The sequence below is a fragment of the Paramormyrops kingsleyae genome, chromosome 19 (assembly GCF_048594095.1).
Source record: "Paramormyrops kingsleyae isolate MSU_618 chromosome 19, PKINGS_0.4, whole genome shotgun sequence".
Lineage (NCBI taxonomy): Eukaryota > Metazoa > Chordata > Actinopteri > Osteoglossiformes > Mormyridae > Paramormyrops > Paramormyrops kingsleyae.
Genome location: NC_132815.1, coordinates 19,557,314 through 19,580,796, shown reverse-complemented (window position 1 = coordinate 19,580,796; position 23,483 = coordinate 19,557,314). Strand labels below are relative to the sequence as shown.

The 23,483-nt window shown below is 51.2% G+C and overlaps 1 protein-coding gene across 2 annotated transcripts in view; it reads left to right on the top strand.

The window, feature by feature from the left end:
- The window catches only part of LOC111841766 (forkhead box protein N3-like), a 61,849-nt gene that overhangs the window by 23,882 nt on the left and 14,484 nt on the right, over nucleotides 1-23,483 (top strand). The window contains exons 3-4 of one of the 2 annotated variants that reach the window (XM_023807744.2): nucleotides 11,098-11,231; nucleotides 16,664-16,731. In XM_023807744.2, the coding sequence (XP_023663512.1) occupies nucleotides 11,098-11,231; nucleotides 16,664-16,731 (202 nt within the window). The remainder of the gene's footprint in view (nucleotides 1-11,097; nucleotides 11,232-16,663; nucleotides 16,732-23,483) is intronic. The other variant, XM_072702661.1, reaches the window with a different exon arrangement.

Here is a 23,483-nt window from a genome sequence, read left to right as displayed (position 1 = left end):
CGGGAGTGGGCGATATCGACCCTGCGATAATGCGTCATAAAGAGTGTCGATATCTCCATTAAGGGCCCACTGCTCGTTACGGTCGCCGTGATGTCAGGGCGGTCCAGGGCACTCTTCTGCTCCCTGGGGTTCTTCAGTTGGACCTTTCAGATGAATGGGTAAAGAGGGCTTGTTTTCTGCCTGGCTGGTCAATGTGCGTGTCTCGAGCCCCGGTGTAGACCACCCCTACCCCACTGATGAAGAAGGAGTCAAGATGATACGGCAGTTGATGAATAGATCTTGAGTTAATTGATAGATCTTCATAAGTCAACAGCTTTGGATGAAATGCTCTAGATGAAGAGCTAAACAGAGGAACAGCTGGTCTTCTGAACTGTTCAGTTTCGGTCAGGGTCGACTCTGGCACCCGCAGCAGGACGGTTAATGGCACGTCAGCACTTGCTGGCAGCGTACTCAGTCTGGCTGCCGTTTACAGGCAGGACGGCACATGTCCATTCAGCATCACCTGCCGCAGTCACATTTTCAGTGATTCATTCCTTTAATTGTCTAAATGTTTTAGTTACCGTGACGCACCAAGGTTGCATGTGTGAGCGGTGGCTAAATCGCACCCTTAGAGATGCTGATAAACCTGGTGCTGCATTGCAGACATCACAGCCCAATGGGGGCAAAGCAGCAGCAGGCCTGTCCGCTCCTTCCCTGTTTGCGCCTGATGGTCGTTGTGTCTCTTTTCAGGTAAATTCCACTTTCCAAGGCACAGGCTGGAAATTGTGTGTGGAAGACGGAAAGATGTCTCGCCATTCGGGGAGTTTTCACACTGCCTGGAACTGCCTGTTGACCACAGGCTGCCATTATGTCACACAGTGGCCTGAGGAAACCAACCTTTCACTTCCATCCCTGCCCCTTCAGAACAGGCTCAAGGGAACAACCAAATAATAATGACAGCAGGTGGCAAGCTGAGCATTTAAACAAGTGAGACATGTCCCTGTCACATTAGCGGCGCTGTCACATTGTGACTGGCAGTTTGGACCCCGTCACATTAGCGACTCTGTCTCACCGGGACAGGCATTTTGGCCCCCGTCACATTAGCGACTCTGTCTCACCGGGACAGGCGGTTTGGCCCCCGTCACATTAGCAACTCTGTCTCGCTGGGACAGGCATTTTGGCCCCCGTCACATTAGCGACTCTGTCTCACCGGGACAGGCGGTTTGGCCCCCGTCACATTAGCGACTCTGTCTCACCGGGACAGGCGGTTTGGCCCCCGTCACATTAGCGACTCTGTCTCACCGGGACAGGCGGTTTGGCCCCCGTCACATTAGCGACTCTGTCTCACCGGGACAGGCATTTTGGCCCCCGTCACATTAGCGACTCTGTCTCACCGGGACAGGCGGTTTGGCCCCCGTCACATTAGCGACTCTGTCTCACCGGGACAGGCATTTTGGCCCCCGTCACATTAGCGACTCTGTCTCACCGGGACAGGCGGTTTGGCCCCCATCACATTAGCAACTCTGTCTCACCGGGACAGGCATTTTGGCCCCCGTCACATTAGCGACTCTGTCTCACCGGGACAGGCGGTTTGGCCCCCGTCACATTAGCGACTCTGTCTCACCGGGACAGGCGGTTTGGCCCCCGTCACATTAGCGACTCTGTCTCACCGGGACAGGCGGTTTGGCCCCCGTCACATTAGCGACGCTCTCTCACCGGGACAGGCGGTTTGGCCCCCGTCACGTTAGCGACTCTGTCTCACCGGGACAGGCGGTTTGGCCCCCGTCACATTAGCGACGCTCTCTCACCGGGACAGGCGGTTTGGCCCCCGTCACGTTAGCGACTCTGTCTCACCGGGACAGGCGGTTTGGCCCCCATCACATTAGCAACTCTGTCTCACCGGGACAGGCATTTTGGCCCCCGTCACATTAGCGACTCTGTCTCACCGGGACAGGCGGTTTGGCCCCCGTCACATTAGCGACTCTGTCTCACCGGGACAGGCGGTTTGGCCCCCGTCACATTAGCGACGCTCTCTCACCGGGACAGGCGGTTTGGCCCCCGTCACGTTAGCGACTCTGTCTCACCGGGACAGGCGGTTTGGCCCCCGTCACATTAGCGACGCTCTCTCACCGGGACAGGCGGTTTGGCCCCCGTCACGTTAGCGACTCTGTCTCACCGGGACAGGCGGTTTGGCCCCCGTCACATTAGCGACGCTCTCTCACCGGGACAGGCGGTTTGGCCCCCGTCACGTTAGCGACGCTCTCTCACCGGGACAGGCGGTTTGGCCCCCGTCACGTTAGCGACGCTGTCTCGCCGGGACAGGCGGTTTGGCCCCCGTCACGTTAGCGACTCTGTCTCACCGGGACAGGCGGTTTGGCCCCCATCACATTAGCGACTCTGTCTCACCGGGACAGGCGGTTTGGCCCCCGTCACATTAGCGACGCTCTCTCACCGGGACAGGCGGTTTGGCCCCCGTCACGTTAGCGACTCTGTCTCACCGGGACAGGCGGTTTGGCCCCCGTCACATTAGCGACGCTCTCTCACCGGGACAGGCGGTTTGGCCCCCGTCACGTTAGCGACGCTGTCTCGCCGGGACAGGCGGTTTGGCCCCCATCACATTAGCGACTCTGTCTCACCGGGACAGGCGTTTTGGCCCCCGTCACATTTGCGACTCTGTCTCACCGGGACAGGCGGTTTGGCCCCCGTCACGTTAGCGACTCTGTCTCACCGGGACAGGCGTTTTGGCCCCCGTCACATTTGCGACTCTGTCTCACCGGGACAGGCGGCTTGGCCCCCGTCACGTTAGCGACTCTGTCTCACCGGGACAGGCGTTTTGGCCCCCGTCACATTAGCGACTCTGTCTCGCTGGGACAGGCATTTTGGCCCCCGTCACATTAGCGACTCTGTCTCACCGGGACAGGCGGTTTGGCCCCCGTCACGTTAGCGACGCTCTCTCACCGGGACAGGCGGTTTGGCCCCCGTCACGTTAGCGACGCTGTCTCACCGGGACAGGCGGTTTGGCCCCCGTCACATTAGCGACTCTGTCTCACCGGGACAGGCGTTTTGGCCCCCGTCACATTTGCGACTCTGTCTCACCGGGACAGGCGGTTTGGCCCCCGTCACGTTAGCGACTCTGTCTCACCGGGACAGGCGGTTTGGCCCCCGTCACGTTAGCGACGCTGTCTCACCGGGACAGGCGGTTTGGCCCCCGTCACGTTAGCGACGCTGTCTCACCGGGACAGGCGGTTTGGCCCCCGTCACGTTAGCGACGCTGTCTCTTGAGAGGCCCTTGAGACTTTGTGAGACATACTGCTGTACTTCGGCTTGTTTTTGCTGTCAGCCTCAGTACTTTGTGTTCAATAACTTTATTACACACTATTGATGTCAGACCTCGGCATTTTGATGTACTGGCTTTAACCACTCGCCAATGACCCTGGTGTCTACTCAATAGCTGTCCTTTTTCTTTCTTTTTTCTTTTCTTTGATGGACTGTCATGGGGCATCACTCCCCCCCCCCACCCCACCCCGCCACTGTGTTTACCATGGTGCTGCTGACCGCATTCCCGGTTAGGTAATAGCCTAATTGATAACAGCAGACCCCCTCACCCAACGAAAATGGCCAAACCAGAAAATCTCTTCTGGGCTGAGATGATGGCCGGCCCAGGGGGGTCTGCCAGCTCATCAGAATTTGATTTGAATGCTGTTCTGAATCTCCGTGCTGCAGCCTTACCCCGGCTCACGGCTGGGCCTCTCCCTCTCCTGTTCTTCTCCTTCTCCTTCCTTTCTGCACTCATTCATGTTATACTGCATGAGACATGTCTACATTGTCTCCAAAAGCTGGAAAGGATCACGGTTCTAAATAATCATTTCCTCTCACTCTTCACTGTCCATCCATCCTCCACCTTTAGCCCTGATGTATTTTCCTTGACAGATCTCCTTGCACTCTCAGTTGCCTTTCGGTGACGCGTTGGGAGGTTCCCGTTCCCTACGAGTGGCCGTGCAGCGCCTGTGAAGCGGTTTGCGTCCCATTCGGTGTGACGTGATGCGTGTGGAATGTGGATGTGCTCGTGAGCTTGGCTCTCAGCCTGACGGCGGAGCATTAATCTGGGATAATCAGGTTGAGAGTATGAGAGAGAGAGATGACGGCGGGTGTCGCTCACCGTGCTTTCAATACCTGGTTTTGTTGTTATGGAAGATGAAACGTGGATATTCCCCTAGTCAGACCTGTGTTTACCTGCTGGAGGCTGGGTTTGGCTCCCTGGGGGTGGGGGGGGGAGGGCTTCTGTGTTTTTCTCTGTTATCTGCTTCCTGGCAGTCCCAGCCTAGGGTGGTGGTCAGGGGGGTGAAGAGGAGCTGAGAAGAGCCTTCTGAGCTGCAGGGCGCTGACCTCCCCAGGCTTGGTTACATTGGGATTCTTTATTGGTCAAGCTTGTCTGTAAGAATACTCTTGGTAGTCTGCTATGCATAAGGACCTCTAAGTGGACCAGGGGGTCTGTCAGGATCCCTGCTTGGGGTAGACTCCATGCAGCAAGGTGGTCTGTCTTGAGAAGCACCAAAAAAATTTTGAGGATCCCCCCCCCCCCCCCCCTGCATCTTTGACCACTAGTACGTGTTGCTCTGATTCGCTCAAATGCTAATGGCCAGAGACTGAGGCAGAAGCACTGAAGTGGCTGTTGTGGGAGCGATAGCAGCTTGTTCAGCACATTGCCCCCCCCCCCTCCCCGCCCAAGGACGCTCACTCTGTCCTCTCTCCTGCAGGCAGGCAAATCACCGCCACTGCTCTCCCACAATCACACTGCGCCAAGCCCAGTAGATCCCCCAGGCTGGCTGAAAGGTCTGCCTGAGCCCGTCCTTTAAGTCACCTTGTGTGGCTCCAGTCCAGGTTTGCCTTTCGGTGCTGAAATATAACTATAAATACTAATGGATCACCTAAAAATACCCATGGGATGGCAGGCGCGGGTGCAGGCCGCGGGGCGTGCTCCTGGATGGCCGCAGTGATGGAGAGGGTTGCTCCTCTGTTTCTCTGATGGTGTGGAGGCACTTTAGTGTGTCTGTGCCTGTCACGGAGATCCCTGGGGTTGGGGGGGGGGGGCTCTGTGTGTTTTCTGGCGAAGGATTAACCATTTCGGCAATGATAAGGTGCGCTGCCCTCGGAGACGCACACCTCTTAGGCCCCCTTCCAGCAAACTGATCAGACGGCCAGCCTCCATCGACTCCTCTGTTGCAGGCCTGTTGCCTAGGCGACCGGCCCGAGTCAGGTGCTCTGACCCTCGCGCCCTGCTCCTTCGCTCCTGTATCGACTTCCATCTCCGACCCGAAGCCAAGACACGGACGCGCCCAGCCCGGGAGGTGCTGGAACCCTGATTGATTCTCCCTCGTTACGGTGCATTTGAAAATTTAGAGAGGGGGGGGGCACCTCGCGAGGAGGAGGAATGTGATTTGATCCCATGGTGTGGGTGCCCTAGCCCGTGGTGGGGGGGCTTTCAGTCTTGTGTGACACACTAAGACATGGCTGCGCAGTACTACAGATGTTCACTGAAGCCAGTCAGGCGTTCAGCACACAGACACAGGTATCCAATGAGTATCGCGTGGAGTCCATGGGTATTGATTTTTTATTTGAACAATGAATCTTTTTTTGTTGAGAAGGACAGAGCAACATGGTTAGTTTTCCCAATACTTAGCAGGCATGGACAGGCCCTTAAAGTTCCCCAATGCAGGGGTGAGTTCGGGGAGAGTCCTTAATGCCTTAACATGTCGAATGTGTATGTGGCAGGTGTGGCCTTGAAGTTTGTGTGCATTCCCGGCTCTGATTGCCTTTGGAAAGGCGGCGCCGCGAGAGCGTGAACGGACAGATTTCACACGCCGTACAAATACGTGGCCTCGTGCTCAGGCAGGCGATGGTGCTGTTAGCGGTCCACTTTCGGCTGAAAGCGCCGTCAGACCCATTCCTCGCATCTTTCCCTCCTCGGCTCGCCTGTTTACTACATCGATTGCCACATTCATAATTTAGCAGCGTTGAGAATACAACTCATCACTTGGGATGGGAGAGTGGCTTCCAGTTACGATTTAAAGCGTAAATGTACTTAATATAACAGAGCCATAGTCAACCCCAGCAGGGTTTGTTTTTTCTTTTTTCTTTTTTTTAGAAAGGTTGTGATAATTTTTCTGTTCATTAGGTTTTGCACTGCAAACCACATTTTCTAGACTATTCCTGCTCATATTGAAGTACAGTCACACCAGTCCCACAGACACAGCCTGTACATCTGAGGTGCTCCCCCCCCCCCCCCCCCCCCCCCCAACTTCACCCAACATGGCTGCATCACAGGCCGGAAGATGGTCTACAGATCCACGACTGGGAGTCCTTGTCTTACATCAGGGGTGGCTCCCCGAATGCCTGTTTTTATTTGCCTGTGGTTTGTTTTTGAACATATCGCTCGCATTTTCATGTTACGTTCATTTGACAGCGCCCAAGGAAATAATACGTCGATTAGAACACAGGTAGCCAGGAAACTGAAATGCTCCGAAAGTGCTTTTAGCAAAGCGGCGGAGAAGCTCTGGCGTCGACGCCTGGCCGTGCTGTGATCTGTCGGGATATGGGGGCCCCCACTCTCATCGATGTCCTCCCTGGCGTCTGCTTTCACAGCAGCACTTCACCTGAATGGGCTCAGCGTGAGCGCGTAAGTGTCTGACTGTTTAAGTCTGAGTTATCTCATCTTCATTTCCTCCTGCTCACTGTCACCTCCGTCCTCCTGTTTCTGATGGAACTCGCCGCAGGAGGACGGCACCGTGGCGTAAGACAGGAAGCCGCGAATACTGGCCCGTGCTGGGTCGTTAAGCGAATTGTTATTACTCACAAAACGGTCCTAGAAAGGCACATTACAGAGTAAATAGAGAGTAAAAAAAACCGAAATAATAAAATGCCTCTAATAGGGATGCAAAACAACTGAGACTGACAAACTTTTAAAGCGCAGTCTCCATACAGTCAAGCATTCTGTGGTCAAAAGCCAAACAGGATGGAAGAATCGTGTAGAGACATAAAAGAACTGAAGATTTGCGCAGAACTAGATGGGAAACTTCTGGAGACCATTTTTCAAAAATGCAATCCGAGTAGAATCTTCAGAAGTGGCGGCTGCAGTGAGTTACATGACATTACTAAGGTCACGGAGGCTCAAACACGACACACGAGCTAAAACATCAAGAATGGGCCCAGAAACGTCTCAGAATTGATTTCACAAAGGTTTTTGTGGACAGATGAGATGACAGTGACTCTCGGACCAGGTGGATATGCCTGTGGCTGGATCAGCGAGGGACATTATAAACCGCTTCAGATCAAGCGGCAGAGGTGCGACAGTCTGGGCTGCAGTTATCAGTGATGTGCTTGTAGGACTTGTAGATGGTGTAAAAACTGCCAGATCTCCTGCCAATTTCCAGTGGACACCTTCTTCAAACAGTCATATAAGAAGTCCCCAGCTTTCAAAGAAGCTATGATATAGATGGAGGGCAACGCCCCTTCTCACACATCAAAGTATTCCATAGATTGGCCAAGAAAGACTTGAAAGGCGATCAAATTATGACCAGGGCCCATTCCTCACAAGTCTCACACCCCACTGGGAGTTGCTGGGTCTTGCTAAAACGTTTGATTTATCAAGGTGACAAGCAGTACACCATTCAGAGCTGGGTTGTGTGTATCTGAGAGTCTGTCGTAGCTGCCTCAGCAAATGCAGGATGATATCAAATCAGAAACTACTCGTTTAATGGATAACAGGATGTGACAGGGCATTCAACTTAAAATATGCCTGTATAGAATAGCCAGTAATTCTGTAGATATGATAATTAAAACTTTTTTTTTTTCCTGTTCATGGTGGACAGAAATTCACTTTGGCTGTAATCACCTAATCGAGCACACTGATAATGACAATGTTTTTATGTCTTTTTTTGTTTGTAACAAATTAGTGTAACATTTACTCTCTAGATAAATTGACATTTAGCCAAGACTTTGAATTCACTTTTATTACTCTAATTATTATAAACGATCTTCAGGAATAGTACTTGGCTAATAATTCTACACGCAGTATTCTCTGTGTTGTGTAGTGGCTGTTGACCTAAGCAGCTGTTAAATCTGGATACACAAATAGCACCTTTTTTTATTTCCTTTTTGTAGTCACTGGTGATCTTCTCAGCTCATAGAAGCAGCTGAGCATGTGGTGTGCAAGGAGTCATGTGACAGGAAGCTGCGGTTCATTCTAACATGCCTGTTTTTGCTTAATTCCTAAATGTGCTTTCCTGTCTCTCAGGTATTTCTCGCAGTTTTTTTTTTTTTTAATTACTTGTGAATGAAGTGTCCCCGAAGACCCGGTGAACATAAATCCACGATTCGGCCGCATATTAATCCCAGGAGGCTCCTCTTCTGCCCATGTCGGGCATCTTTATTGGCAGACCTCCCATTTTTATTCTCATATTAAAATCTATACCTGCGAACGTAAAGACCAGGGTAAGCTGTTCATTTCCGTCTGCGCTCTGCAGCAGTAAATGGGGGCGAGTCGGCTTTATCTCAGCGCCGATGCGAATCGCTAAGCGGCCCATTCTGCCTAATGGGCAGGCAGCGCTCCACGGCATCCGGAAGGTCATCTCTCGCCTTTGTCAGGCGGCCCGCGGCGTATCGTGGCCCCCAGCTGCGCACGCGGCTCCGGCGGCTGGTTGGGCGTGCGGAGATGTGAGCGAGACATTCGCTATCAATGTTGAGGGCAACAGGGAATTCTCCCATTTATCAGGAACCCCGCTGTTCTGGGTTGATGGGGGTGGGGGGGAGTGCCTACATGCAGTTACTGGCAATTGGGGGGCTAGGAGAAGAAATTAATTATCAGAGTCCCCCTTCAATTGTTCCTTTTGAGTCTGAATGAAGGTCAGCTGCTGAATTTGTCCAGCTCATTGTCCACCAGCTTCTTTGTGCAGGGAGCCTGACTTCATGGGCTCTATCTACACTTTATAAACAGCGACGCTGATGCCCACTGCGCCTTGTTTAGAGGGTATCAGCTTACAAAATGGCCTGGCAGGAACAGCAGCAGGGCCAGTGCTTTTATTCATTTGATTTTGCGAAGCGGGCATTTCTGGAGCCTTACCTCTGTAGGGTTGGGGTTCCAGTCCTGCTCCGGGCACCCTGTGGAGTGATGGCAAAATATTTCATGATCATTTTTTTTCCCATTCCAAACGATATGGATAATTATCACGATATAATTCGAGTCATTACTTCTTTACTTCAATGCTCCACTTTTGCCTTAAATTCCCTTAAAATTGCCCCTAAACAGATTCAGAACATGAAACAAGGTTTGACAAAAAGAATGGACTGCAAACTGAAATCTAATTTTAATAAATGAATCATATAAAAATAAATCATAGGGCATAACGTACAAATACATTCTTTTTTCTTTTCTTTGATGGACTGTCATGGGGCATCACTCCCCCCCCCACCCCACCCCACCCCGCCACTGTGTTTACCATGGTGCTGCTGACCGCTGCTTAACTAAATTAACAGCCAGTACATTTTGTTGCTAGGATTTTTCTTTGACTGCCTCACTGTTCATTCAAGGGAACATTTTTGACTAGAACTGGGCCATAAAAGTGATATCACAATATTTTCATAGATTTTCACAATATTCTAAAATTCATATGTAGAAAGCAGTAAAATATGGTGGTATTGTGTTTTTCTGAGTATGATAACCAGATTGTTTCACTAGTAGCATGTTATACGTATAATGATAAATTATGGCTACAGAGTCATTCATTGACAGAATTTGTGTAAAAATAATGTATTATGACTATCAAGAAAGCAAGTTTTTAGGCCACACCAGAATACAATATTCAAATTGATGACAATGTGAATGCTCATAATCACGGTATGATATTTTATCGATATATCACCCAGCCCTAATGTATACAGTTTGCTTGTTCTCCTTGGGTTTTGTGTTCATTTTGCATGTTCTCTCCATGTTGTGTTAGCAGTTTGCATGTTCTCCCCATGTTATGTGTACGGTTGGCATGTTCTTCTCATGTTGCGTGCATGTTCTCCCTGTGTTGTGTGTATGGTTTGCATGTTTCTCTCATGTTGCGTGCAGTGTGTATGTTCTCCCCATGTTGTATGTACAGTTTGAATGCCCTCCCGTGTTATGTGTACAGTTTGAATGTTCTCCCCGTGTTATGTGTACAGTTTGAATGTTCTCGCCGTGTTATGTGTACACTTTACACGTTCTCGCCGTGTTATGTGTACAGTTTACACGTTCTCCCCGTGTTATGTGTACAGTTTACACGTTCTCCCCGTGTTATGTGTACAGTTTACACGTTCTCCCCGTGTTATGTGTACAGTTTACACGTTCTCCCCATGTTTTGTGTACAGTTTACACGTTCTCGCCGTTTTATGTGTACAGTTTACACGTTCTCGCCGTGTTTTGTGGGTTTCCTCCCTGTACTCTGGGTACCGCCCTCATTTCAGTGACATGCAATATGGCTGACTGGCATCTCCATATTGCCCATAGTGAGTGAGTGAGTGTGTGTGTATACACCCTGTGCTGACCTGGCATCCTGTCCATCCGGCTCTGGAGCCTACCCCCCTGCTCCCACAACCGTGTCCATGGTCAGTGTCTGGAAGATGGCTGGGTGGTTGCAGTAGGAATTGCTTCCCGCACCTTCTGGACCATCTCTCTCCCCCACACTGTACCAGCTCTAAGCCGATTGCTGGGTAAATCCTCAGCATTCATCGCCGGGGCGCACGATGGCTGGGCCCAGCGGGGCCAGCAGCGTGTGGAATCCCATGCAGGTCTCTCTTACTGCTGTGAAATGAGCGTGAGCACAGGTGCGAGCAAGCGAGCCGGCAGCTCGTTACGGCCCTGAACGCGATCGGGACACGGCGCGCCTCCTGCTGTGGGGGATTTTGTCACCCGTACTCTGTGACGCCGCTTTTCAGGCTCACATTCAGCCCTGCATGCCAGCCGTCTGAATTAGGGAGGTTATGAAATGTCTCAGGGCTCTATTTATGCAGATATTCTTTGCTGTTTATTAAACCTCACCATTTCCGGTAGCCATTGCCACCCTTGTCATTGTCTGACTCGTGGTTGTCTCTCTCCAGAACATCGGGAAAGGCTCCTTGTGGTGCATAGATCCTGAGTACCGGCAGAACCTCATCCAAGCCCTGAAGAAGACCCCCTACCATTCCTACTCCCAGGTCTTCTCAACGCCTCCCACTTCTCAGGCATATCAAAGGTGAGCAAGGAACCGCCCCTTTTCCCCTACAGGCCGAAGAGTGTGAAGGTCCGCCCCCTCCCTCAGGCTTGTCCAATAGGCTTGAAGGGGTTTGATCACCTAACCAGCAGAATGGTCAATTTTCTGTGTCGTGCGACCTGGCCTGAGCGGCCTCACAGATGGCTGGTGGTGGAATAACCTGGAAACTGTTCGGCAAAAGATCTATGGCGATCTGTGGTGATTGATGCGAGTGCAGAAGGGGCCAAGGGTATGGATATGGCAAAGTATGTGTGTGCCTAAGTTTGTCTGTGTGTGCATATTACTGTCAACCTTTGCTGTTTAGCAGAAAAACAACACACCCAGCATGTTAGCTTTTGCGCCAGCATATTGACAGACAGACAGAGTGATAGACAGACAGTAACTGAGGGTGGGGGGGGAGCAGACTCCCAAGCCGAGGCACAGCCCAGCTGGTCCTGTGCCCCCGAGTGCCCTGAGCGATGCCAGCAGCTCACCTGGCACTTTGACAGCTCCTTAAGTGAACCCCGAGGCTCTGAACTCTATTAACCTTTCATCACCAGCGCGTGCATCGCGTCACCCCACTGCCCTGGTCACGTTCCTGGTGCCTGGCTCACTGCAGCGTGAGAGTGAGCGGGGGGGGCGACGCGGGGCTGCGTTACCTGAGAAGGCGGGGCATGTGCTGGCACCAGTGTAACCAGCGAATGAGTGAGGCCAAAGCCTGCCTTTGGCCATGGGGCTGGAGTTACGGCAGCTGGGGGTCAGGCGGATTCCTGCGCACGGTAAGCACATCTGGAGAGATGCTGGACGGAGGGCTTTGCCTCGACAGCTGTGCCTAGGAGGCCGGCGAATGTTTGCCCCCGCCAGCCGATTAGCGTGAGCGTTGCTGTGGCAACTGGAACGCCTCCATGGCAACACACGAGCAGAGACAGGTGCGGTTGCATCACGAGGCTATTTGTTGCCTGGCAAAAGGACAGGCCATTAGCGCCATCGCCCTGGCAACGCGTAGCTCTCCATGGCAACGGTGGATGGCTTGGAGCCTGCTTTCGGGGGTTTAGTACCTGCTTTTGTCCATCTTCATAAAAATCAGCAGATGCGTGAATTATCTGAGATGACAGCTTGAGGTCCCTTATATACGGGAGACGAGCCTTTAAAGAAATAAATCGGGCCGGGGGCGCTGTGGTCAGCCTATAGCTTTTTTGTGTTACCTTCATCTGCTCTGAAAAATAAATGGACAGAAACAAGTGCTACGAACAGGACTGAAATAATTCCGTGTTTATCTCCTCGCAGTGTGCTTCTGTTTTTATACAGATACATAGGCTGCATGTCTCTTCATGTGTGCACACAGGTCCCGTTTTCTCCCTGGCACACGCGGACGCAGATAAGCATTACCCACCCCTCGCTCCCTCTGTGCCGTGTATTGACTGCCTGTTCTGTAGTTACAGAAAATTACAGGATCACTCGGAGGGTGAGACAGCCATTATAATGGAAATAGAAATGTTAAATGATGATGCTTCCGCGTCTCGGGCGCTCGCTGGGCCCCTTTCATCCCGCAAACGCGTAACCGGGGGGGGGGCACGGGCATAAATCACGCATTCGCCACCTTCCAAAATTAGGTCTTTTTCCACAGATTTATGAGGATCGTGACCAAAAAATGTGCCTGTGTTTATATATTTATTTCTAAGATATATCTGCATATAAAATCTCTAATCTGTATATTACTTGTGCGTGTATATCTCCCTGTTCGTACTGCGTGTGCCAATAATAATGCGAGTCATTACTGAGCATTAGTGACAAATGACTGCCGGTCCTGTTGACCATATTAGGAGCTGGACTTCTGTGTTTTTACTGGATTGTTTTGTTTAAATGCTTACAAAAGGATCTTTCCAGGTCCCCGCGTGTGTAACGGCAGTGGAGGAGCCTCCAAATGCGGCGGCATGACTGCCAGTCCGCATTCGGTCGGCGGCGACGTGTTTCCGTCCGGCCTCGCTGTCTCGCCACGGATGGTCGCTTTATTGTTCCACAGAGTATTTTGGCTTTGGAAGGAAACCCGTCCAGCCATGGAAAATATTTGCCTTTGGCATACTGAAGCAGGGTTCCAGTGGTGCTTCTTTATCAACAACATGCACGCTTCAGTCGGTTGTGGTGCGTGAGTCTGTGTGTGCAGGTGCGTGAGGGATATTGAGGTCTCTGTCCGCTGAAGCAGCTTCGCTTAAAGCTTCCCTAGCAGGGTTTTTTTTATACTCTGAGGTGAACTCGTGCCGAGTCTAACGCATGTCTTTTCCTCTTGCTTGGGATGAAGCTCCCAGTTTTAGTCCAGTTAAATGATTTTTCACGAGTGGCTCTTGTGTCTGGTGGGGGGGCTGGTAGAGCAGAATGCAAAAGAAGATATTGTCACGAGCACAGCAACTGCTGTTGTACCCTTGAGGAGTAACTGAGTCACATTTAATTCTGTAAAGGGTCACTGCCCAGATAGGGACAAAATAAAAATATAATCGGTTTGTACAAGAATTTTCATGACTGAACTTCAGAGGCAGAGTCCAAATTTTTATTATTATTATTATTATTATTTTTAAATTAAATTAAATCAACGCTGGTTAATTAACTAAATTAACAGCCAGACTGTGATCTTGTCTCCCCCTGTTTGCTGTGAAATTCTGCCCTGGATTTGCCAGACATACTCACATAACGTCGAGTCAAAGCTTAGCCGTCAGTGATTTCTCCTCCCATTGGCTGCACGGCTCAGGCCCCGCCCAGAAAGTGTCACCTGTCCCAGCTTCTTGGGCCTCAAGGAAAAGCTGATGAGTTTTGCCTGAAATGAACCAGGTGCAGGTTGGCTGAGACCTGGCTTTGGGTTGTTAGAGGTATAATGCTTAGGAGCTCACAATCCTCAAAGAGCGAACCGGGGGTCCTGGTGGCATCACGGACGCTGCCAGTGCGTCACCCGCCTCCGGTACCGCCGCCAGCTCCTGATGGCCCTCAGGCGAGCAGGCCTGTGTTTTAAAAAATTATATATTTGGGGGGCAGTGAATGGACTGCCGACTCTGATAGACGTTTTCCGTTGACTGAGAAGGTGAGTCCAACATATGGATCTAATGGTACTGGGGGCAGCTCTGGGTCTGGGGAGCTGAAAATGACAAGCTTTGCCCATCGGGAACACTGACTGAAAAGTGGTCAAGCCATTTTCTGTTTTGTTCAGTGTACCATGGGTCTGTCACGCTTTCTGTTGCCATGGCTATAACTTCTACAGAAAAAAAGAAATTATACTACCCCCCCCCCCCCCAACCCCCAAGACGCACCCTGCTCCAGCTGGTGTCGGCTCAGGTCACTGCAGATCGAGATGGAGAAGCCATTAAAGAGTATAGATGGGGCATTGAATCGCCTGTTTAATTTTGCCATGACCCCCAAATCAAGGGTGCAGCGGTAGCAGAGAGCGCTAACGTTAGCATAACATGTAGAATAACAATGCATTGTGTCTAACGGGCATGCTGACGTCTGTTTGCAGTGGATGCTTCAATCCTGCCTGGTTCCGTTGGGAGCTCGTCAGGCTGCTAGCCATGCAAGAAGCAGACTGCTGATGGGTTGGGACAGATACGCTTTTAATCTCGTTAGCTGCAATAGGCTGATGTCTTTAGCCATCGCATTCGCTGCAGCTGCCCAGCTCCGACAGTCTATTGTACTATGAATTTTTCAATTTAGGCGTGCTTCTCGTAAAAGCCGCACCCTGAAACTTTGAGGGCTGTCCGTGATTGAATTTCTGTTTCTGCCACTGGTCAGACAAGATGACTACAAATAATCTATTGTGTTATTTTTTTCTGGGATTAATTTTGCTTCTCTGGATAAGTTTCAGAGAACCCACTGGAGCTATCATTCACCTCGACACCCAAAGGCTTTTGTGAATTGTGCTTGACTGGTAATGTGCCTGGCTGTAGTTTTACTTAATCCCTGTTTTGTTTTATTATATGTGTGTGTGTGTGTGTGTGTGTGCGTGTGTGTGTGTGTGAGTGCGTGTGTGTGAGTGTGCGTGCGTGCATGTCGAAGTGCTGAGAAGACAAAGTCACTGTTTTTTTAAAATTCCCTTTCAGTTCCCTCTAACAGTTATAAAAAGACAAGGTATTTTGTCACAAACATGCGTTGCCCTTAGCAACACATATCTCTGCTGTAATGTGAGGCCAAACATATGTGCGTTTGGAATACACAGCGCCGTCTGGCCCGCAGAGTGGCATATGCAGTGGTATTTAACACCTTGGGAAACAAAGGCTGGACTATGCGGGAAGCCAGTAGGGACTCGAGGATAGCGGGAAAGAAATCGACGCCTTTCTGTGGATGAGTCGTGCTGTTTGGCTGAATCCCGACTGGCCAGAAAAAGAAATCAGCCCAGTTTTCCACTGGAGGCTCGTCCAGATTTTATTCACTCCTCGCGAGGATCGTTTGATTAGATGCTCAGACTGCCGCCGTGTCTCGGGGTCCTGAGAGCTGCAGATCGCACTAGTTATTTTTAACAAGACTGGGAGTCGCTCTGTAGATGGCTGATCATGTCTGCAGGTCCAAGGCAATGAATTCTAACTAGCAGCGTGCTCTAAATATAAAAAATAAAAAGATGTTTCAGGCTGGTCAAATAAAGTGGGGGCTTGATTGACAGGTTGGGTCTCTCTTCCCTCCTGACTCACTAGAGCCCCAGGCTGGCCGGTCAAAAACACATTAGTGTTCAGTAACTGGACGGATAACCCGGGTACAGCTCAGGCTTGCAGGCGACGTAGCCCTTGGATCAAAGCGGTGACAGCTTTGAACTGCAAACCCAGGGGAAATGCTTGGTTGGCCATTGCTGCTGGAAAGGTCACCTGACTGTTGTAAAGGCTCCGTTCCTACTTTATCTGCATATGCACTCTGACGTCTCTTAGAAAGCTTCAAAGGGCCAGTCATGCTGATATTACATGCTGGTAGTTGTGCAGCCCAGCTGTAAAATGAACAGTGACAGCAGTGGCTGGAAATGATAGGAGAGTCAGTAATTCAGCTAAAAACACTTCGACACAGGAGATGAGAGCTTCCCGCATCCACAGGTGGAAAGCAGGGATGACCGGCTCTCTTTGAGCTCGGGGCTCTGCTCTCGTCTCATGTGCTGTGCCTGTAATTGGCCGCTAATTGGCCTCTGAATGGTTGTACCGGATCAAACGCTAGCAAATGTCCATTATCAGAGGTCGCTCTTGAACTCGGAGGACTTCGGTGTATGGATTCCCCAGGGGTTCACACGGGGCCGCGGGTAGCGTAGCTAAGGAGGACGTGGGGGCTGGGAGGACGTTAATGTGTGTGGAGGGTAGGTGGAGTGTGGAACTACACCAGCTGGATGAAAGCTGCTGTTGTGAGGATAGGTATGTTGATATCATGTGATTTTCTAGTAACTGACAGCGCCCCCCCCCCTCCCCCCCCTTCTCTCTCAGCATGTCAAGCCCGTGTCTTTGGCCAGGGAGCCCTTTCTTCAGAAAAAACGGAGGAGTCCTCCTGCAAGGTAGCGTACTGCCAGCCGCCGCGTGCCTGCTGTGCCCCCCACCTGCTGGCACCCCCTTCTCCTATCTCCTCCCTGTCTGTGCCCCCCACCTGCTGGCACCCCCTTCTCCTATCTCCTCCCTGTCTGTGCCCCCCACCTGCTGGCACCCCCTTCTCCTATCTCCTCCCTGTCTGTGCCCCCCACCTGCTGGCACCCCCTTCTCCTATCTCCTCCCTGTCTGTGCCCCCCACCTGCTGGCACCCCCTTCTCCTATCTCCTCCCTGTCTGTGCCCCCCACCTGCTGACACCCCCTTCTCCTATCTCCCCCCTGTCTGTGCCCCCCACCTGCTGACACCCCCTTCTCCTATCTCCTCCCTGTCTGTGCCCCCCACCTGCTGGCACCCCCTTCTCCTATCTCCCCCCTGTCTGTGCCCCCCACCTGCTGGCACCCCCTTCTCCTATCTCCCCCCTGTCTGTGCCCCCCACCTGCTGGCACCCCCTTCTCCTATCTCCCCCCTGTCTGTGCCCCCCACCTGCTGGCACCCCCTTCTCCTATCTCCCCCCTGTCTGTGCCCCCCACCTGCTGGCACCCCCTTCTCCTATCTCCCCCCTGTCTGTGCCCCCCACCTGCTGGCACCCCCTTCTCCTATCTCCCCCCTGTCTGTGCCCCCCACCTGCTGGCACCCCCTTCTCCTATCTCCTCCCTGTCTGTGCCCCCCACCTGCTGGCACCCCCTTCTCCTATCTCCTCGCTGTCTATGTCACACATCTCCCATTCATTAGCATATGCTCGCCACGTAAGTCATCTTCTGTTTTTTTTCGTCTTCTCCGAGGAAGGAGAACGGGGTATTTAGCGACCCCCCCCCCCCCCGAGTGGGTGCTTTCTCTGTTTGTCCTCCTTTACAAGACGTGCTCCAAATCCCAAGTAGGCCTTTCCTTTTAGCTTCTAGCATATTTTTGGATTTTGGCACAGGCACCCTGATCTGTTTTTGCCTTTTCCCTTTTCTCTTTCCATCTTCTTTTCCTACTATGATCGGGTGGAATTTCTTCCCCACCACCCCCACCCACCCCCCGGCCAGCACTCCCAGTTTCCCGTCTGAGACATAGCGGTGGGGGCTCACACACAGACACGGGCATTGTTCTGTAGTCACCTGACCAGACTGTCCACATTCCCAGGCCTCCAGCTCACGCTGAGGGTGAACGGTGTGCTTGGGGGTCGGGGAGGTGTGTCTTGCTAAGGAGGCGCCGTCATCCCATTCCAGTGCCGATAGACGGAGAGTAGAGAGTAACAGCACAGAGTCCATAGGCAGCGGAAGGCACAGATTCATAGCTTGGTTGGGTTAGCTGGGTAAGTTTGGGTGGCTGTCCTCCGCTTAGCCACGTTATTGCAGCTGTCACTGTGAACATGGCACGCGGAGGCCCACAGGTTTAAATGTACCCATGCGTCATGTTTGCTTTGTATATGGTTTCATCCTGAGCAACTTGACAGAGATTTGTGTTTATACAGCCGGATGTTTACTGGGATTCCCCCGAAGGGGCACCATCAGCCCTCCTGGCGATGGACTTTAAATAAGTCCTTCACTGTCTGGTCTGAATCCCCGCTCGCCCTGGGTGGTTTATCTGAAAATCAGCAATGTAAACAGGTGGGAGCTCCGCGCCATAATCTACAGCGGCAGCAGAGCCCTGGTGGTACCACCGGATCTCAGGGGCTGAGTCACGTTCAGGGGCAGACAGTGGCTCCACATCTGTCTGTAAGTGGCCCACAGGTGAGCACCTTCATTTAGAGAGCTTTCCAATGGCAGCCTCTTGTGGACTGTCAGTCAGTCAGATCTGCACCCTCTACTTTGACGGTTTCCTGTAGCATGAATGAAAGCGTGGTCATAATAGGAAGCACTTGGTCGTCTTACCATTTACGCAAAAAAGCTTGATTGTTTACAGTTTTATTTTTAGCAAGCAGTAAGTCTGGGTAAAATAAAGCACACGCACTTCTGTCTGAACAGACTGTTCCATTGACTTTGAATCATGTTGCTTTGCATTTTCTTTTTTCGTCATGTTCTCTCCACTCTCTTTTGAAGCCTAGACGTTGTTAGTCGTGGTCCTCATGCTCTCAGCTTTTGCCAGCTCACCGGCTCTGCAGAAAAGGAGCGGGACGGAGCCCTAGCCCCAGGGGGGATTTGATAAATCCAGCCGTCACTTATCTCACACCTATCGAGTTTGAAAAAAATATGGAGGAGAGCAGAGAGAAGACGAGCGCTCCTGTTTGACAGTGTGCGTGATGCGGCTTCTTGGTGACGGCTCGCGGGACCCAAAACAAACACCACAGACAGCTTGACGGGGAGAGCAGTGACTTCCCCTCTAGCACCCACCTTATACACACACTGACACACACACAGCACACTGACACACACAGGCCCGAAAGGCAGTTGAAGGTTAGATTGCCGTTCCACCACAGCTGTAGTGCGTGGGCAAACCGGGGCCGTACATCCTGCTGAGTGGGGATGTGACGTAGCGTGGAGGGTCTGCACCTGTGTTCTGTCACAGGGGTAATAGCCCAGGAAATGGTGTGTGAGGCCTCCCCTCCAATTAGTGCACCTCCAGCTCAGATGCAACTGGAGATCCTTCAAGTGACTCCTTTTGCTGCCCCTCCCCACTTGCATCCGCTCTCTCTCTCTCTCTCTCTCTCTCTCTCTCTTTATCCTTCCCTCCTGTCTCTCTCCCCTTTCACCCTGTCTCTCTCCTTCTCTCACCCAGCACCTTGTTTCTCTCTCTCTCTTTATATCCTGCCTCTTTACCCTTCTGGCTTGTCCTTCTTCTGTTCTTTCCCTTTATCCCACAAATGCAGTCTGGCTTGCAGTCCAAAGTCACCCCCCCCCCCCCCGCACACACACGCAGACACACACACACGCACACACACACACAGCTGTGGATTACCAGGTTCATTGATATGTGGAGACACGTGGCTGCAGGCAGAAGTCAGTGCCGCTGCACCTTGCGTAAAAGAAGGCGGTGACCCCACGGTTTCTCTGGCTGCCAGACAATCGCCGGGGACGCCGGCCTGTGACAATGAGGGTACGGGGCTTTGTGCGCAGCGGCGCCACCATCAGGCCATTCATTCACTTTTATGCGCCTCTCTTTGTTGGGGGCTCCCGTTACTGCGAGCGCTTCAGTGTGACCCAGAGAGCAAAGAGAAACCCTTGATGAGCAGCAGGACGGCAGACAGGCCCCCGGCCTTTAAGGCCGTCACGTCTCGGGGGAGACGCAGGACAGCGGTGAAGGAGCACCAGCCTGGACGCAGCACGACTCCCCGCCACTGAAGTTCTTGAGGCTGCTGACCTCTCCCTCCTCTTCTTTATCATACCATTCCATGTTCCCCCCCAAGATGCCCTTGTGGCTCCCACAGAGGTGGACGGAATCTTAGGGCTGTTCTGTAGCAGCTACCTGCCATAGTCACACCTCTTTAGTCAGCTTCTTAGCCATTGAAAAACTCAGGTACATGGCATCATCCAATTTTTATATATATACAACAAAACGTGTTAAAAACTTGTTTGTACATACATATATGTGTGTGTGTGTGTGTGTGTGCGTGTGCGTGCATATATATACGTGTGTGTGTGTGTGTGTGTGTGTGTGTGTGTGTATAAATAAGTTTTAATTAACACATTTTGATTACAACAGATACAAAACAAAGTACAGATAATAAATATCAAACCCATCTCCCACCCCCCAGGGCAACCCCAGCGGCCCTGAAATCCCTGCACCTCGGATCCACCACCGCCCCCGCCCCCCCCAGTTAAAATGTGTGTGGGTATATCAGTCAGCTGAAGTTCAGGAGAGCTTTTGTATGGTGGCAGGGGACTGTTCAGTCCAATGTGGTAAACGAGTAGGAGCACTGAGCACTGAGGAGGGAATGGTGAGAAAGGTGTTATCCGTGTCTCCGCTTTCTCCAAAGCGGGCAGAAATGCACCAGCCGTAGTGGTAATAGTGAGTGAGTGAGTGTCTGAGGAGAGGGAGGGCACCAGGGGAAAATGGTTTCCGGTAAGTTCCAGCCCTCCTCAGACCTTCGGAAGGCATCACTCCTGCGGACGACATCGCTGCCAGCGGCGGTCGGTGTGGTCGGCGACCAGCCTGAATTACCGTCAGCTATGAGAGTGAGGCAGTCAGCTGCTCCTGTGTCTCTCTGGGGGCGATTTTTTCGAGTTTATCGCGCCAGTGGGATCTTCCAGAATAAATACAGCCGGTCTTATGTTCTATTTCCTTGTATGGGAAGGTTTCTGGGGGGTGAAATATAGACAAATAAGAATATTTTCTGTAGGAATGATATTCGTGCTGTTGCTCCTACCGCAACAGTAATAGTACAATTGTCTGTGTTATACCTAATCCATCGATCTAGCTGTTTGTCCTGGTCATTGACATGGGGCATTATATTATTATTATTATTAATATTAATATGATTAAAATGTAAATATGGATAATCATTTTGACCATTGCTTCTAATAATGATATTTCTATATCTGTGGTATTTCATTTGGAGTGGAAGTGTGTTTTTGTAAGTAGTGATGAAATTTACAGGACACGGCTGATGTAACCCCCCCCCCCCCCCCCAAAAAAAAAAAGAGGCCTGCTTTCCAGCGTAAATAGCATTAACTGCTGGATGAGACAGCTGCTCAGATTTAGCCCGGTACCCCGCTCTCAGTGCCCCAGCCCACCGCCGCTGTGTGCAAGCTGCAGTTCAGGCTTACAGCTCATGTTCTCTCCCAGTTTATATGATGACAAAGGGATATAAAGTGAGAAAGTACTGCCCAGGGACCAGGCTGTGTTTGACCCTGTTACATCCCAAGAACATCACAGTTCTTACATTAGCAGGGAGGCTCCAGCAGGGTGGCTGGCAGCCGGCAGAGTAGCGGTGAGCCCCCTCGTTACCCTGGTGATTTACGGCAAGTCCTGTGCCAGTGGACGTCCAGATGACCCTCATTGGATTGATTGCCTTGTTGGAGTGAAAAAGAGGGTAGATTCAAGTACATTTGGGAAGTGTTATAGGTGCAGCATGGTTGCATTTCATGTAATTGAGTTTTTTATTATTACTTTTCAAGTCCTTTTTTTTTTTTAACCCTTTAATTACTGATGAATGCTGCCAGTCAGTGGTGCTCCTGTGTGCCTATCTGTATACGTACGTGTCCATGGCCTGAGCATGGAAGAGCGCTCTCACAGAGTCCTTTATGGCAGTAATTGCCAATTCACCAAACTAAGGGCTCGTCATGCCCATTGGCCATAATCACATGCAGGACGGACTAAGACGCCGCGTCTTGAGGCCTGGCAGTCTGGCTGCGGGGTGTCATTAGCGTTGCGGGGAATGGTGTCAGATGGGTCCACTTGCTTCTCCTCCACGCCCCTTCAGACCCACTTAAGGGCACAGAAGAGCGGCTGGAGTGGAGACCCTCTGAGTGGTGTCGAGATGACGGGAGTTTCCTCTCAAACCAGTGGCGATCTGCCTGTTATTTCCCGAGACTCGACGGCATTGGCCAATCAGCTCCTTCTACCATGATGGGACTTTCCCCACAAAAGGCAATCAGACCTTCATTGTATACTCTGTAATGTCAACCAGTCGGGTGCTTAATATTTACATAAAAGCTCTGAGACACAAGTTAATAAGCTCTTCTACTGTTGACAGAGACGTTTGGCAAACAAGCATCCTGTGGCTTATTCAGGGGGCTTTAGACATCAGCAGACGACTTGCTTTATTATTTGCAGAGTGAAGCTGACGAAGCAGCTGGGAGGTGTTTGTTCGCCGGAAAATGCTGGAAGATGCCGGCACAGCGGCTGCTCGGTCTGGGACGGGAGGGTGGCGCATGGAGTTTTCTTACAATGTGACTTCATGTGTTATTTGATACCTTTAATCTCAGGACTTGGATAAACCGGTTAACAGACGTACATAGACTGTGTTATGCAGTCACAACAAAGAGAATAAAATGTCTTTCACTTGGCAGGGATTGATGAGAAAATGGCTTTCAGAAGTAATTAGAAATAATGAAGTACATTTTATATTCAATTTGTTAGCCCTCCTTTAGTTGGGTAATAGTCATTCAGAGCGACTAGCAGTTAATTAACTTTTATTATTAAACTGATGTTTCCTGAATATATAGGGCCTAAGTGAGATTATTCACTGGCGGATCACTTTGGAGGTGACTCTGGGATTGGAGCGCACAGCCTTCTGGCGTGGGTCTGTGAGGGACTCAGTCTCCTGCTCGGCTCTCCCCTCTGCCACAGCAGGGCCCCAAACAGCCTCTTTCTTTCACCACAAGTGAAATTGTGGCTTTCGTCTGATAGAATAATATACACAGGCTTATTTAAAAAAAAAAAAATATATATATATATATATATATATATATATATATATATATATATATATATATATATATATACACACTGTATTGATTCCTTGTGAGGAAATTCTCTTTTCACCTACTCCGTCTGGCTCTCCATGACATACAGACACATATGTAGGGGCGAGTGAGCTTGGCAGCGAAGGGCAGCCACCTGCAGCGGCGCCCATGGAGCTGGGGGTTAAAGGGCCTCGCTCAAGGGCCAACAGATGTGACCATTCTGCCGAAGCCAGGCTCGAACCGGCGGCCTTCCAGGGAATTAACAAGGCAGGTCTCTCCCACAGGAGGCAATAGAGAGCCGCAGGAGGAGACGGGCCGATTTGCAGACCCCTCTGCCACTGGTCCTGTTCCAGCATGTGGGATGTGATTTGGGGAGACGTGCGTCCTGCCATCC